The sequence below is a fragment of the Myxine glutinosa genome, chromosome 4 (assembly GCF_964187855.1).
Source record: "Myxine glutinosa chromosome 4, kmMyxGlut1.1, whole genome shotgun sequence".
Taxonomy (NCBI): Eukaryota; Metazoa; Chordata; class Myxini; order Myxiniformes; family Myxinidae; genus Myxine; species Myxine glutinosa.
Window position 1 is genome coordinate 66,465,895 of NC_136264.1, and position 16,995 is coordinate 66,482,889.

At 45.9% G+C, this 16,995-nt stretch overlaps 1 protein-coding gene across 1 annotated transcript in view; it reads right to left on the minus strand.

Moving 5' to 3' along the window:
• LOC137416090 (protocadherin Fat 4-like) overlaps positions 1-16,995 on the minus strand; it is a 56,874-nt gene that overhangs the window by 26,884 nt on the left and 12,995 nt on the right. The window contains exon 2 of the mRNA XM_068101625.2: positions 11,755-12,157. Within this exon, the coding sequence (XP_067957726.2) occupies positions 11,755-12,157 (403 nt within the window). The remainder of the gene's footprint in view (positions 1-11,754; positions 12,158-16,995) is intronic.

The following is a 16,995-nucleotide window of genomic DNA, read 5'->3' on the forward strand; positions in this document are numbered from 1 at the left end:
GAGGAGATGAGAGAAACCCATTCAGGGCCACATGTTGACTACGACTAGAGAGGAAGTCCGCCAGCCATGCGTGGAGATTTCCATGGATACCAAAAGAGGAGAGTTTGGTGAGCAGAGCGGGGTGCCAGACCGTATCGAAGGCACGTGATATGTCAAGGGAGACTGCTCTAATTTCCTGTTTGGCATTGAGGACCTCCATCCATTGTTGAGAAAGCAGAAGCAGCATGTCCAGAGTAGAGTGTCCAGGTCTGAAACCAAATTGATGATCAGAGATCAAGCCATTGGAGAAGAGGAAAGATTTCATATCTGAAGCAATGATGGATTCCATGACTTTGCTGATAATTGGGAGAAGGCTGATTGGTCTGTAGTTGCTGGGATCTGTTTTGGCACCTTTTTTGTGCAAAGCGGTGATGTTGGCAGATTTCCAAGCAGATGGAAGATGACCTTGAGCAAAAGAGAGGGTGAAGAGAACAGAGAGAGGGAGTGAAAGAGCGGAAGAACAGGATTTTAGGACCCGTGGGCTGATGCCGTCAGGTCTAGTTGCAGAATCCGAGTCGAGGGTTGACAAACTTTTCCACCTTGTCATGAGGAAAGGACACAGAGTCCAGGAGCAGCTAGGTATGACTGGGTACAGTGGGTACAGAGAGGGATGGGTTTGGGACACAAGATTTAGAGGCAAACACAGAGTTGAGGCATTCAGCTTTTTCACGTGCGGAGTCACCCGTGTGGCCATTTGAGGTGAGGGAGGGGATGGAGGGGGAACAAACACCAGAAACAGATTTGACCAGACGCCACCAGGATTTGGAAGAGGGAGACAGATAAGAGAGTTCGGTCCTGAGAACAGAGAGATATTGTTTCCTGGCTCTCCTGAGGGTGGACACACACTTGTTTCGGGCTTTGTGAAAGGAAATGAGATTTCCTTCCGTTGGATTTGCTTTCCAGGAGACGAAAGCAAGTTGTTTCTGGGCAATAGCCTCACCACAAGATTCCGTGTACCATGGACAGGAGGAAGGGTATGACAACAGAAGACGAGATGGGATAAATCTGTGCATGAGAGAGAGCAGTTTGCTTTGGAAGAACTCCCAGGAAGAATTTATGTCAGAGGCAGTAGAGATGGGAGACCAGTCAAGATGATTGATGGCTGCTTGAAGACCGTGCCAGTTGGCCTGAGTGAAATGCCAGACTCGTCGACGCTGAGGAGGCTCTCTGAGAATGGTCAGAGAGATGTCCACTTTAACAAGCACATGATCAGAAGAGCCGATTGGAGCGGAAGAAGAGCAGCAGACATTTTCAGGGAAGTTAGTCATAACCAAGTCCAGTAGAGAATATGCTCCGTTGACTGAAATCCGGGTCGGGAAATTGACAGATTGTGTCAGTCCCAGTGAGTCACAGAAGTCCTTTGCTGAAGAGCCATGGCTGGTGAGAGAGGTACCCACACCCAGCCAACTGGCATGGTGACAGTTGAAATCACCACATATGAGGAAGAGAGAGTTGGGATGGGTAGATAGAAGTTGGTCCATATTCTCAGACAGCGAGATGTAGATGGAGTCATCACTGTTTGGTGGACGGTACAACACACATATGAGCAAAAGGTGGGAGCGAAGGGGAAGCCGTAGCCAAAGGTATTCCTGGGGTTGAGGTGGAGAGAGGGCAGTGCAGGGCGAGTGAGGAAGAGAGTTTTTTTAATAAAGATAGCAACCCCACCTCCAGGACGAGGCTCAGGTCTATCATACCGGAGGAGGGAGTAACCTGGGAGAGATACCAAGGAATCAGAGACATCATGAAGGAGGAAAGTTTCTGTTAAGCAGATCACGTCTGGTTTGTCAGAAGCAACCTGTATGGAGAGATCAGACAAGTTTGAGCGAAGGCCCCACATGTTTGAGGTCCATACTGTTAAGGAAGAGGAAGGGGGAGCATCGGATACAGAACAGGGGGGGGAGCGGTAGGGTAAGATGTGGAAGAGGAGGAAGAGGTAGGGAGAGCTGTTGAAGGTGTGTCGGAGATTACAGAATAGCTTGGAGAAAGGGAAGAATGGGGCGGACAAAAGGTTTAATGGTGATTGGGAGAGGTGCAGTGAGGTGTTATTTGACGAGGGGGAAGAGCGAGGCAGAAGGTTGGGGGAGATGAAGGTGAAAGTTGGAAGGGGGAAGAAGCGGGGAGGACGCTTTGAGGAGGAGGGGTGAGAGGGGAGTCTAGGAGGGGAGGAGCGAGGGAGAGTCTCGGAGGGGAGGGGTGTGGGGGGAGATTTGAAAGGAATGGGTGATTGGGAAGATTTGGAGGGGAGGGGCAAGGGGGAAGATTTGAAAGAGATGGGTGATGGGGATGATTTGGAGGGGAGGGGCAAGGGGCTAGATTTAGAGGGGAGGGGTGATGGGAAATGTGATTTTGGGGTGATGGGATTTTGAAAAGTGTACGATTAATGGGAAACGAACATTTATTGCAAAATGAGTTTCTTGAGACATTCGAGTCAAAAATACGTTTGAGGACGCTGGAGGGAGGATGGAGTGCTAGAGAGTTTAGGGAATGAATGAAAGATGCACTATAAGAGATGGAATTTTTTTTTGGAATGAATAGATTTGGTGAGCAAGTCGAAAGCATCCTTTTATAGAAGAAGAAGAAAAAGGTGTTATCGAATATGACAGAATACAGGTCTTCAGGGGACAGATGAGACATTTTTTAACAACGTGATCACGTGATCACAAACAACGTGGTCGAAGAACGAACGAACAAATAAGAACGAATAAACGAATAAGAACAGAAGGAAATGTTTTTTTGTTTGTTTTTTTTTTGAGATTTTAAAACAAGGAAGTATGGGGTGAAAAGACCGTGAAAAACAGAGACCGGAAAGTAATTGCAGCGTGATCGGAGAACCGCCGAGACAAAAACAAAGCCTCAAGCCAAGGTCGGACACGGTAGCCTAGTACTACACTTAGGCCTCAGAATACGCGATACGAAAGACCGACGATTCTGTACACAGGTATGAAAAACCAACACCAAGAATACTATTAAAGACACCCCAATAGGTACATACACCGAGAGAATGATACAGTTTCGACAAAAACACAATTGTGAAAAGTTACTTAACTTCGAAAGCGTGCGCGCATGGACAGCTTTGAAAGTCTGTGTATATATATATATATATATATATATATATATATATAGACATATAAATCTTACTATAATTCACCAAATGTCCGTCTGCCTGTCTGTCTGTTCGAAGGTAACGGTAAAAACTGCTGAACCGATCGCAAATATATTTTGGGTGGGTAATCATGGGACCCCTGGGAGTAAAATAGGCTATTTATTTTTCCCAATTTCAGCTTTGGTCTACAGCATTCTCAGGTTTGGACTCCCGCATAACATTCGCATTCGCATAACGTTCATTGTGACGATGTTCTCATTGTGACGATGTATGTGTTCACGGTAGTGTTTGACGTGACGGTGTGAACGTAATTTCGTAATGTTTTTCGTTTCGTAATCCTTTAATGAACGTTTAACGTTTAATGTTTAATGAACGTTTAATGCCCTTCGATGTCCGGGGCCGCACACGCGCTACACTGGACGGGCCAGCGTGTACCTTGTCCTTCGCCGTCAGGCTCGGGTAAACCGCTGAGCCCCATCTGTGATGGGGACTGGGGCTTGAGACAGTGTCCCACGAACGAGAAATTCCCAGTAAGTGCGAGTCATCAGCTCGCGTTGATTAAGTCCCTGCCCTTTGTATACACCGTAACACACACGTAACGTCCATACACGTGATTGTGTGGACGTGTGGAATGTGGGACATTTGGTGAATTATAGTAAGATACTGTTTAGATTTTGATGATTTGCGTGTGTTATGATTTAACGGATGTTTCTATGAATCGTTTATGATAAAAAAACCTTCAATTTCTGATATTTTATCTTTTCATTTGGGCCTCCCAATTGAAGCCCCGCCCGTAGGGCGGGTACCGTTGCTAGTATATAAGTGACGGGACAATTAAAAAAAATTATGACTAACCGATTACTGAATAAAAAAACAATAATCGTCCAACACCGATTCTTCTGCTCCGCCTCTTGCCCTTTATAAGGGGTGAGTTCTCTGGATGAGTGGTAAATAAGGAGTGACATCTCACCAATGCCAATTATAAAGTGGTAAATAATGACGTCATCGTGCATTGTGCACTCATGAAGTGGATACCATATCGGATCGGTGCCGTGCCCATGATTGACGTTATCGAGTGGCTGTGAATCGATGCATTTTAAATTACTTCACTTATCGATTGGTGTACCACATCGAACGGCACAGCATCCTGTCATTTTTAAACGAATGACGAGGTGCTGTATTCTATATCCTATCCTAAATATTGACAGATATAAAATGAAGCATTTCATACTTGTCTGGTCATGCGAAAAGCAAGTTTTATACAAAATACAGTACAGGGAGTCCCAGGGTTACAAATGGATTCTGTTTGAACAGTAAGAAAATCGATCAGCCGTTGACTGTTCTAAATGGTGATGTCTGATGCTTTAAAAAATAAATTTAACTGACGCTTTGATGCACTTGGGTGGGTACGCCTGGTCCATATGACATCAAGATGTACTTGACCAGGAAGGAGGTAAATCGTCCAACTTTCAATGTCAGCAGCGATTGCGTGTTCCTTTGTTTCTGCGGCTGTTTCGAAAGCAATTGGTTATTTTAATATATTGTTACGGTTTTCCACCGCCCTTACTACCCTTACCAAGGGGAGATTAAGCCCCTTGTTCTTCTTGGGTCGGCGCAACCGAGACTTGAAACGCCCCTCCCGGGCAAACGCAAGGTAGGGTTTTGGGACAATTCTCGCACGTACCTAAATACCTGCGCTGCCGCGGAAGAGAGGAAGCAAGCCTCGCACGAGCCACGTGTAATTTGGGTACACCGAGCGGATTGCGTACCACGTGGTCTGTGCAGTTACCATTGGTATTGGAACCAGATTAGAGCGGTTCTATTCGTACCACGCTTAGTCAATGATGGAAGGAACGAGACGGTCGAATAAAGGAAGAACAGGATTTAATTATTATTTACACTTATATGTACAGGTCGGTAGAAGTACAGAGACACAGAGCAGCCTTAATCAGTCTTATTTTAACCCCAGACACGGGCCCGGTCACACTCACAAAGGGGAAAATGCAGGCAGGATGATGTTCACGCGCTGCCTTGGTCGTCCAGGAACGGCCCCGCCCGGCGTGGCTCTCCAGGGTCACAGCACGTCCCGCGATGAAGGCAAGCAGGCGGTGGAAGGGATCCTTGTAGCGCGTCTCTCGAACATAGGGCACAGCAGGCAGGAGGGAAATGTACGCGTCTCGCCCGACTTGGCGGTTTTCCACAGCGCGTTTAGTTACCGGCGCGCTATCACTCACGTAACCCAATGGAGGCTCGGCCTCAAGCTCAACCGAGCGTCCAATTTGGTAAGAGCGCTTATATAGCTGGGTTCATGCGCGCCTTCTCTCAGAACTCGTCAACTCTCATCAAGTGCCTCTCCCATAACTACACACCCTGAGCTCATAACTGACTTTGGGGGCTTCGCACAACGGGTTATATGGCCAAACCCCCTAGCCCTCTCGAATGTTCCAACCACACCCTGTGACGCAGTGCTGCAGCCACTCCCTTCGAGCCCTGATTGGCGGCTCGCGCTTACCGTCAGCTTCTTCGCCGCCCTCATTCGGTCTTGCCTCGATTTGCCAGGCCTGCCTCGTGTTAATTCGCGCCAAAAAGCCAAAGGCGGCACAAGGAGGCGTAAGGCGGCATAAGGCAATGAAGGACCTACTCTCATTATTCTACTCAACGCAAAACTAACACAGAAAAAGGACTATGCTCACACATACTAAGAAATAACTGAACTAACGCGAGGCTACATGTTGTTGTGTGACTAAACGATGAGGGGGAAATTAACCTTTATTGTACAAACTCAAAACCGCAACACTACCACTCTCCCTCGTCAGACGCGTCCCCGAGTCGAACCCAACAAAAATGGAACAACCGGTTTTGATAATTATCTGGAAAATTAGCTTTACTTTTACATGTGATATATAGATGTGGTTCCCTCTAATATTTACTCTAACCCGTGGGTGCGACAGTTTTAGTCCCCCCTATTGCGTTGAGTAGCTAATCTAACAGAATCACGCCCACAATTAACCGAATCCGGAATTTGTCAAACAAAACACATAGCCGGAGGGCAGCATTTTATATACAAGCACAAAAAACTTAACCTTATTTACAGTTCTATGATCCAGGACCTGTCCTTTTTGAAAAGAAGATTGGAGGGGAGAGAAAGCACAGCAAAATCAAAAAAAAACACAAGGCGGCATAAGGAGGCGTAAGGCGGCATAAGGCAATGAAGGACCTACTCTCATTATTCTACTCAACGCAAAACTAACACAGAAAAAGGACTATGCTCACACATACTAAGAAATAACTGAACTATCGCAAGGCTACATGTTGTTGTGTGACTAAACTATGAAGGGGAAATTAACCTTGATTGTACAAACTCAAAACCACAACACTATTAATCGGGTGTGCCTTACAAAGGTTATGTTGTTTCTCTTTGAGAGTTTCAAATTAAAATAAAATTGATAACACCCGATTTCCAAGCCGTTTGCCGTAACCAGACGTTTTACAAATTACCAAACCAAATTATTTCTACCAGTCACATGACGATTGCCAGCTGTTTTTAAAGAATAATGTTTATGCACATCTCCTTGAAACGTCTATAATTCAATGTTGTTTTTAAAATTCACCCTAAACAAGGGTGAAAGCTACTCGAGGTTATTGGGTTGTATACAGCACAGCACTGTAATCGGTAATCGGCGCTCGCACCGACTCCAATCGGACGATGCCGATAACCCAAAAAATGCCGATATCGGCCTGCGCCGATTACCGATACAGATATCAGCCCAGCACTAATATATAATATCTGACCGTACAGTATGATTTAGAGTTAATATACTTACCTTTGAGCTATCTGGTCTGTGTTTGATTCCTAAACCAACTATAAACTATCCAATGGGTGATTGTCAGGCAGGGTTTTGGACCAGAAAGACACTGTAAACAAATTGCAAACTAGAACGGCAATCAGTAGAGAGCATACCTCCGCCTGGTGAACAGTTTACGTTTTGTATCTCAGAGTAGACCAGAAAAATCGCAATACAGAATCAAATTTAATCAAAATCTATCACAGGAATCCCCATAGGTCCAGTCTTTCATACCCTGATCTACCCCTCGTTTTTGGCCATACCACTCAATGGTGAAGAATCACTTTAAAACTTCTAATAGCTGGATCCGGATCTTCACCAAAATTTAATCGATTCTTTCTCGTCACACACCCAACCGGTCCACCAAGTTTCGTCCAAATCCATCCATAGCTTTTTGAGATATCCTGCGATGTATAGTTTTTGGCCCTATCCCCCAATGGTGAAGAATCACTTAAAAATTATAGTAGCCAGATCCGAATTTCTTCATCAAAAAATCCCGGATCTTCACCAAAATCTAATCATTTCGTCCTTGTCACATACGCTACATCTCCGACAAATTTCATCCAAATCCGTCCACAACTTTTTGAAATATCTTGTCCACAAACAGACAGGGGTGAAAACATAACCTCCATCCACCTTTGGTTGTGGAGGTAATTATTGACCAAATCACCTTCAGTTCAAGATCAGACTTGTCCAGTCAGTTAATGAAAGACATGGGACAAAAATCTTTCCCAGCCAATCCCATAATAAAGGTGGGAATAATTGATAACTGGCTGAAGGCGCGTGTGTGTGTGTGTGTGTGTGTGTGTGTGTGTGTGTGTGTGTGTGTGTGTGTGTGTGTGTGTGTGTGTGTGGTGGGGAGGGGTAGAATTGTGAGAAACAGAAATATAAAAAGAGATGTGTGTATCTATTTCAAAATCCTTTCAATGATAGTTGTGTCCAAAAAAGGACAATTAGTGAGGCAGATAGACGCATACCTATCTGCTTTTGAAGTACAAGAATTACTCCCAAGCTGTGACCTATGTCAAAAGGTGTACATCATATCGAGACCAGCTGGTTGGACAAGAACTTGTAACATACTATATATATTCATCACATTTCACCTTCAACAGCTGTCTCAGCAATGACTCCTACATTCTTACCATCAATTAACTTTGGGCCATCAAAATGAAATGTGTGTTTTATGGATAATGTCTTTTATAAATAGTTATGTTCATTAGTCCGTCGTCTCCTACTGTCCTTGTAATACATGCAAAAGTACAATGATATATGCTGATATCCTTATCCTGCATGTGAGATATATATATATATATAGTTGCAGTTTTGGGAAACCACTAAAAGGTAATGGCAACCGAGTTGCCATTACAGGTCCATTAGAATAGTTATTTCATAGCAGACCATTATCTTAGCCCCTTCCCCTTATTTCAGGTTCATATGTCTTTATGCATTGAGGAGGGGAAAGACAGGCACTCCACTCAAAGGGATAATAAACTCAGCAGATGCACAAAGATTGCATCCACAGATTGATTTAACATCTTGAAGGACAGAAGACAGACCAAAGACCATTGGGATATGCACAAATCAGGGCCTGAGTCCCTTTGAGAGAGCTAGTGGAGGCGGAGTGACGGTCTCCACCAATCGGGAGCCAGGACACCCTCAAACACCCCACCCCTACCCCTACCCCTACCCTCAGAGAGGGTGGACAAAAGGTGATTCAACACGTTTTTGCACCCTCTTGTTTTTGTACATTGTTGACCTAGTCATGCCTGAATTTCTCTCTCTTGGCCTTGGACTTTGTTGGCTGTGCATGTGGGCTCTAGGCCAGACCCTCTCACAGTCCTCTGCACAATTCAATCTCTTGGCCCTGGACTAGGTTACCTCTGCATGTGTGCATGACTCTCTCAAGGCGGACCCACTCACAGGCCTCTGCACGTGATTCTCTCTCTTGGCCGGACTCTCCCTGTTCTCTGTGGGCTGCCGGACTCCCTCTCGGTGCACGTGTGCATGACTTGGACTCTTTCTAAACGTGCCTGCTTACCTGCCCTTATTCATGCTGGGACTATCTGCTCATGTTCTTGCTGGGAAGCAACTTTACCTGCTCGTGTTCGTGCTGGAATTCCCTGCCCTTGTTCATGCTGGGAATCACCTTTACCTGATCGTGTTCGTGTTGGGATCACCTTTACCTGCTCATGTTCGGGACTGCCGTTTGTCTATATAAGGTCTCACAGCTGACAATACACATCAGAGCAAAAACCAAGCCATGAGGTCGAAGGAACTGCCTGCAGAACTCAGAGACAGGATTGTGTCGAGGCACAGATTTGGGGAACGATCTGGACACAGACGGAAGCCAAACAGTTCAATCTTGGTTTCATCAGACCACAGAATCTTGTTTCTCACAGTCTGAGAGTCCTTTCGGTGCTTTTTTTGCAAACTCCAAGCGGGCTTTCATGTGTCCTTCACTGAGGAGAGGCTTCCGTCTGGCCACTCTGCCATAAAGCCCAGATCGGTGGAGTGTTGCAGTGATGGTTGGCCTTCTGGAAGTTTCTCCCATCTCCACACAGGATCTCTGGAGCTCAGCCAGAGTGACCATCGGGTTCTTGGTCACCTCTCTTACCAAGGCCCTTCTCCCCTGATTGCTCAGTTTGGCTGGGCGGCCAGCTCTAGGAAGACTCCTGGTTGTTCCAATCTTCTTCCATTTAAGAATTATGGAGGCCACTCTGCTCTTGGGAACCTTCAATGCAGCAGAAAATTTTTTGTAGGCTTCCCCAGATCTGTGCCTCGACACAATCATGTCTCTGAGCTCTGCAGGCAGTTCCTTCGATCTCATGGCTTGGTTTTAGCTCTGATATGCAATCAGCTGTGAGACCTTATATAGACAGGTGTGTGCCTTTCCAAATCATGTCCAATCAATTGAATTTACAACAGGTGGATTCCAATCAAGGTGTAGAAACATCTCAAAGATGATCAAGAGAAATGGGAGGCACCTGAGATAAATTTCAAGCGTCATAGCAAAGGGTCTGAATACTTATGTCAATGTGATATTTCAGTTTTTTATTTTTAATAAATTTGCAAAACTTTCTAAAATCCTGTTTTCTCTGTCATTATGGGGTATTGAGTGTAGATTGATAAGGGGAAAATGAATTTAAACAATTTCAGCATAAGGCTGCAACATAACAAAATGTGAAAAAAGTGAAGGGGTCTGAATACTTTCTGAATGCACTGTAACGAAAGGAGTTCGAGAAACTATGCAATGGGAAATCAAAGATGTATTCAACCTTTATATCAGGTAGCTATTTGATTTTGAAATAATTTAGCTTGAGTGCGACGGATTCGTAACTTCCGTTATTGTGGTTTTCACCCACTTGACGTAGTGCTGATCTTATGTACTATTATTATCTTCAAAAGATTTATTATTCAGGAACAGTTATCTAAAGTTAAAAAGGCTAACTTTAAATGATACAGGAAACCGACCCGGAAGAGGTGAAGAGGAAGAAGCAGCGCGAAAAAGTCGGAGAAGACGCGTGACGTCAGCGCTCCGTAACGAGCAAGGTCAACCGATGGTCACGAGGGAATTTTGAGTTCCTTGAAAGGACATCCGGCGATAGGAAGTATCGCTGGAGGGGGAGGAATCTGCGTAGTCAGATTTGGGCGCTGTGATTCCGATGAATCCTCGCCTCGCCACATCGGCTCAAGCAGGAGCCGTCGGCCATTTTGAACCCCACGCTTCGGATACCAACGAAGGTTTTCCCGCGTCATCTTCACACCAACGTCCTACCGTCTGTCGGGGATGTGTGTGTGTGACCGCTTCGACTCCAATTACGTTGTGGGTTGCTGAGTGAGCGGGGAAGGTGCGCCTCTGGAGGGCGCCCTTGTACAGTTTGGCGGGGCGATCTCCAAGGCCACTCTTAATGGCCATCTGTTATACCGTTATTCCTGTGTGTGATTTCTAATACAATTTTGTTCATTTATAATCATTGGTGTGGTTTCACTATTGATTTTCAACACAGGGTAATATATCTTTCTGCCGGGGCTCCTCTCGGTGTTCGGAGGTTACTGAGACCAGGAGATTGTAGAGGACTCCGTAACACGAGGTGTAGATTGATGAGGGGAAAAATGAATTTAAACGATTTCAGCATAAGGCTGCAACATAACAAAATGTGAAAAAAGTGCAGGGGTCTGAATACTTTCTGAATGCACTGTAACTAAAGGAGTTTGAGAAACTATGCAATGGGAAATCAAAGATGTCTTCAACCTTTATATCAGGTAGCTATTTGCTTTTGAAATAATTTAGCTTGAGGAAGAAAAAGAGAGAGGAGAGAGAGAGAGAGAGAGAGAGAGAGAGAGAGAGAGAGAGAGAGAGAGAGAGAGAGAGAGAGGAGAGAGAGAGGAGAGAGAGAGAGGAGAGGAGAGAGAGAGGAGAGAGAGAGGGGGGAGAGAGAGAGGAGAGAGAGAGGGGAGAGAGAGAGGAGAGAGGAGAGAGAGAGGAGAGAGAGAGGAGAGAGAGAGGAGAGAGAGAGGAGAGAGAGAGAGGAGAAGAGAGAGGGGAGAGAGGAGAGAGGAGAGAGGAGAGAGAGAGAGAGAGAGAGAGAGAGAGAGAGAGAGAGAGAAAAAAAGAGAAAAAGAAAGAGAAAAAGAGAAAGAGAGAAAGAGAGATTCCAATGTATTTTTTGGCAAAGTCAGAGGTCAATACAGACAACATCTACTGCACACAGCAAGTGTTCCAAGTGAAACATTCCCCCTGAATCATATAGTGTAGTTTCAGCTTACCCTGGTCGACTGCGGCATGGCGTGCGCCAGGAGGAGCGAACACAAACCGCACGCTCGGAGCGTTGTCGTTCACATCGGTAACACGCACCAGGGCACCGGAGCGCCCAGACTGAGGCGGGGACCCTCCGTCGGTAGCCCGCAGGCCAACAGTGTATTCGCGTCGGTGCTCATAGTCAAGAGGCAGACGCGTCCGCACAATGCCACCTTGGGCGTCCACCATGAAGGGCGATGTGAAATCGCTCAAGATGTAGGTGACATGCCCGTTGGCATCGGCATCCAGATCGGTGGCGGAAATGGTAAAAAGACTCGTACCGACTGGGACATCTTCGGGCACGGTGGTCTCGTAGAGAGATCTCTCAAAAGCCGGGACGTGGTCGTTCGTGTCCAAGACGCTGATGTTCACCTGCAAAACCAAGTTCAACCATAAAGGGATTTTTAAGAAGAAAATAGGTTTAAAATATGACATGGCAAGTAATAATCTCATGACTTTTGCTTTCATGTGGCACAATAAAAATGTTTACAAGCATGTTCCCATTGAGATGTGAAAAAACAATCTATTGGTGACATGGAATTTAAGGAGACATAAATTGTGGTTAAACATCCCACAGTGTGCAAACACTCAGGCACAGGCTTGCACAATCACATTATTCATCATACATTCACCTTTCCCTTCATTCATTCATTTACTTCTTTCTTTTTTGTCTTGCAAAATCGAAGATTTTTCAAGTATATTGGTTGATCTTGTGCGTTATTCTGTCTGTCTATCTGTCTGTCAAATACATGTCACAATTTTAAACCGATCTTCACGAAACTTCACCAAACGGTAGAGTTGGTCATAAGGAAGACGTCAATTGATTTTGAGGTCAAAGGTCATCTTGAGGTCAGATTTCTAAAATTGGCATTTTCCATCTAATTGACTTGAGAATTAAATTAAACAGCAATTGTATAGTGCCTCACTGAATTGATAAACCAGCTATTTTTGAGGTCAAAAGGTCAAGGTGAAGCTTCTAAAATAAATTTACATATATATTGGATGGTGTGGTTTTTAGTGGTTAGTTTGGTTACATACTGCATGGTTTGGTTACATAATGAGTGGTTTGGATATCTACCATATAAAACACTGTGTGTGTGTGTGTGTGTGTGTGTGTGTGTGTGTGTGTGTGTGTGTGTGTGTGTGTGTGTGTGTGTGTGTGTGTGTGTGTGTGTGTGTGTGTCATTCATTTATAAGGGTAGGTTTTAAAGGCTTTGAGTAGCGCTTTAGGAGGGATCCGAGTGGTATGGGGTTTAATGGGCAATCTTTGAACACGACTATGTGTCCACCGGTTAAAACATCTAAAAAGACTAAAACTAACATCTAAAAGCACCCCAAAAAATCCCAAGGACCCAGAAGACCCAATGGACCACAAACACTCAAAATACCCCGAAGACCCAAAATACCCAAAAGACTGAAAAGACCCTGAAGACCCAAAAGACTGAAAAGACCCTGAAGACCCAAAAGACTGAAAAGACCCTGAAGACCCAAAATACCTTGAAGACCATTAAAGACCCAAAAGAACAAGAAGACCCTAAATACTCCAAAGACCCTTCAAGATTCCGAAGACCGAAAAGACCCCAAAGACGCAAAATACCCCGGTGACAAAGGATCAAAAAGACACAGAAGACAAAAAGACCCTGAAGATCCAAAACACCTCGAAGAGCCTTAAAGACCCAAAAGACCCCAAAGAACCTTAAATACCCTGAGGACCCAAAGACCCAAATTACCCCCAAGACTCATAATGCCCCAAAGACCCTTAATACCCCAAATACCATTAATACCCCAAAGACCCTTAATACCCCAAAGATCCAGAGGACCCAAAACACCACAGTGACTGAAAGGATCGAAAAGACCCCGAAGAACAAAAAGACCGAAAAGACCCCAAGACCCAAAACATCCCAAAGAACCTTAAAAACCCAGAAGACCCAAAAAGCCCTAAAGACCAAAAAGATCTAAAAGACCCAGAAGACCACGAAGTCCCATAATACCCCAAAGACCCTTAAAATAACCCAAGGATCCAGAGGACCCAAAGGACTCAAATGACTCAAAAGACCTAGAGAAACCAAAAAACTCAAATGACCCAAAAGACACTGAGCAGCCAAATGACCCAGAAGACACAAAAGACCCCGAGGACCCAAAAGAAGAGTAATTGTGTCTCTTACATTGGAATTGTAGACGGTGGCTTGCAAAGTGAGCCTCAAGGTCGGTGTATAGAAGCGGTTTTATTTTATTTTAAATCACAATAAATACAAGGCACGGAGTTTAAATTCGCTGTACGTGATGTGCAATGCACGCAGAGTAAACCGAGTGTTCGTTTACGTCTGTAGGATGTCTCATAAATAAAGAAGATGGAAGCACACCTGACACTAGGCCCAGACTTCAGACTTTGGCATGCTCATATTATATATATATATATATATATATTGTTACAGACGTGGCTTGGATGTTATTTACCGAGCGGTTTTATGGTATGACCACGTCTGCACAAGTTACCCGATTGTGCCCGAACGTTGACTAATCGCGCTATGCTAGACCAATGAAGGAAAAAGAAGACACACGGCTGGAATTAATACGACACGACACCAGGGATACGGTTCTCAAAGGTTGTTATTACAATAATGCGGAAGGTTTAGATTACAGGGACAAGAGGGAAACATAGGAAGGTGGGCACTTAAACACACTTATATTAACCCCAACAGACGACAAATAAACGGGACAAGGCTCACTCACACGGGGTTTGATGGCAAGGAAAGCGGGTAGCGATCGCTCCAGGTGCACCTGGGCTCAGGGCAGGATCACGTACGGTCCAGTTTAAGAGATGCGGTGGAGGTATTGCAGCGCTCGAGGGGTGGCTACTTCTCTCTCCAGGCTGGGGGCGCATCTCTCGTCACATCCGGCGCGGGGCCGCGTATATCCGGCGGGGAGTGACACGCCCTCGGCTCGTTAGCTCCGCCTCGTGGAATCGGCACGTTGCTTCTCATTGGGTGCGTGGGGGGGTTACTGGCTCCGCCCCTGACGAGGAGCTGACAGCCAGCCCCTTCGGGGTAACGCCGTGGAGCGTATGGTCATGGCGGGTAACCGAGCCGGTGTGAGGACGCACACTCCCCGCCCCTCTGTTGTTGTAGTCGTAGTTGTAGTTGTAATTGTTGTTGTAGTTGTTGTTGTTGTTGTTGTTTGGGGAAGAAGATGGGAGGAGGTATGGGAAAGGTCCTAAACTCACTACTGATGCCATATAATCACATTCTGGTGCAACGAAGAGTCATAATTAATGGAGACGAGGCCTTAACTGACATAGAATAAGAATAACTAGGAAGATGTCCGAAAGTTGTCTACGTGTGGTGCGGTGGACCTGGGCACGACATTTAATGGGGGAATAAGGGGAAGGTCGGCTCTACTGATTGTTATTTACATGCAATGGGACTAGGGAATGGGGGATTGGGGAAAGTTGGGGAGTATTGGAGAAAATAGGGGAATATTTACAAGCGGATATGGAGGCCAAATTCCATATTCGCAACATTGCACCCTTCTCTACCCTCGGGGCGTCCCGACCCGATAAATTTTTACCTACTTTAGTGTGGCACGCAATGTAGTTCCCTCTACTATTAACTCTACCCTGAGTGCGACAGTTTTACAGATATTCACAAATGAGTAAATATGTCCCCCTGCGACGTTGCACCCTTCTCCTCACAGAAACACACCCACAGGATAACCGAATCCGGAAAGAATTCGCAAACTACACATACAGCCGGTAGGGAGCATTATTTACAAGACTACGCTGCTATTTACACTACGATCCAGGACCTGTTTTTGGAGGAACACATGCAGATGTTATGCATAGAGAGAGCGCGCTTGCCAACATCGATACACCAACCCACGAGTGCTCTGTGGCCGACGGCCTTTAATAACGTGCAGAGCACCCTGTCCCAGCATCAAAAGCACCACCCCACCGCCAATCGGTGCAGTCACCATTGTTCATTGGAATAAAAATAAACTCGACAACCCCTAACCCTGCAGGTGTCTCTTGCTCTTCGTGTGGCCTTCAGTGGTGTTAATTAAAAGTGGTTCACCTGTATGGCATAGGTGCCACGTTGACCCATAGGTCCATCCCCGGGTGGTGCTTGGCCGCAAACGAACTGCGGTCCATTGTGGGTGGCCACAAACATTGCGGTCCATATGGTGTATCGATCCCGGCAGCAAACAGCGAAAGTGCAGGCCCACAACTGCGCAGCCAGCACCTCTCTCTCCTCTCTCTCTACCCCAAAGCCAGATCCTCGGAGGTGGGAGACAAAATAAGCAGACAAGTGAGTAAGGTGGTAAGGGCGCAAAAGTGCACGCAATGTAAGGTGATGCACACTGGGGGCACATGGGAACCAGGTGAGACAGGTACGTTCCTATCGTACGCCCCCCCCCCACCAGGTAACCTACATGGCCCCTCCCTTACCCCTTACTGCATCCACAAAACACAACACTACCCATAAACATCTACTTTACAAATCGACAAACATCCCTACTGTCTTCCCCGTTCCTCCCATAAACCAAATTCGTCTTCTCTCCCTCCTAACCAATCAAATTTGCCATTTTCAACTCTCATCAAAATTTGCCATCTCCAACTGCACATCAAAATTTGCCATCACCAATTCATCATCAGTCCCTCCTAAGGAGGGAGAGATGGAATCACCCCAATGTCTCATCCACGTCGTGATGCGTCTCACAAATCCACAGCAATCTCATTTCCTGCAACAAACAAAGAAAACACAGGTGTGGAGTCATCATCATCACCACAGGTAAGTGGCTGCGTATGGTGCGACAGGTTCATCAATCCTAACTATTTCCTAAATGACTTTAACAACTTTACACTACCCGGGGTCTTCCTCCGGCCAAACCATTGGCCCTCTTACACTATGGGTTCTAAAAACCAATTCCCATTGGCCAAACTGTGGTGCTCTTCAATTTGGGGTCTCACTCCCCCGATTCATCTCCCGGTGCCCTCGTACAATTTCTGGGCTGCGACGTGTACCTCTCCCAGTGGGTCTACCCACCTGCACACCTCCACCACTGCAGTTGCCTCCGAGCTTACCTGCTCCTTACCCTAACCTAACTACCAGGGGAAGGCCCTCTGGCTCTCTCCCCACTCCGTGCCCTCTCTGGCACTGGGCTGCCCGATCCACACCCGGGATCCTCAGGCACCCACTCACAACTACCGGCTC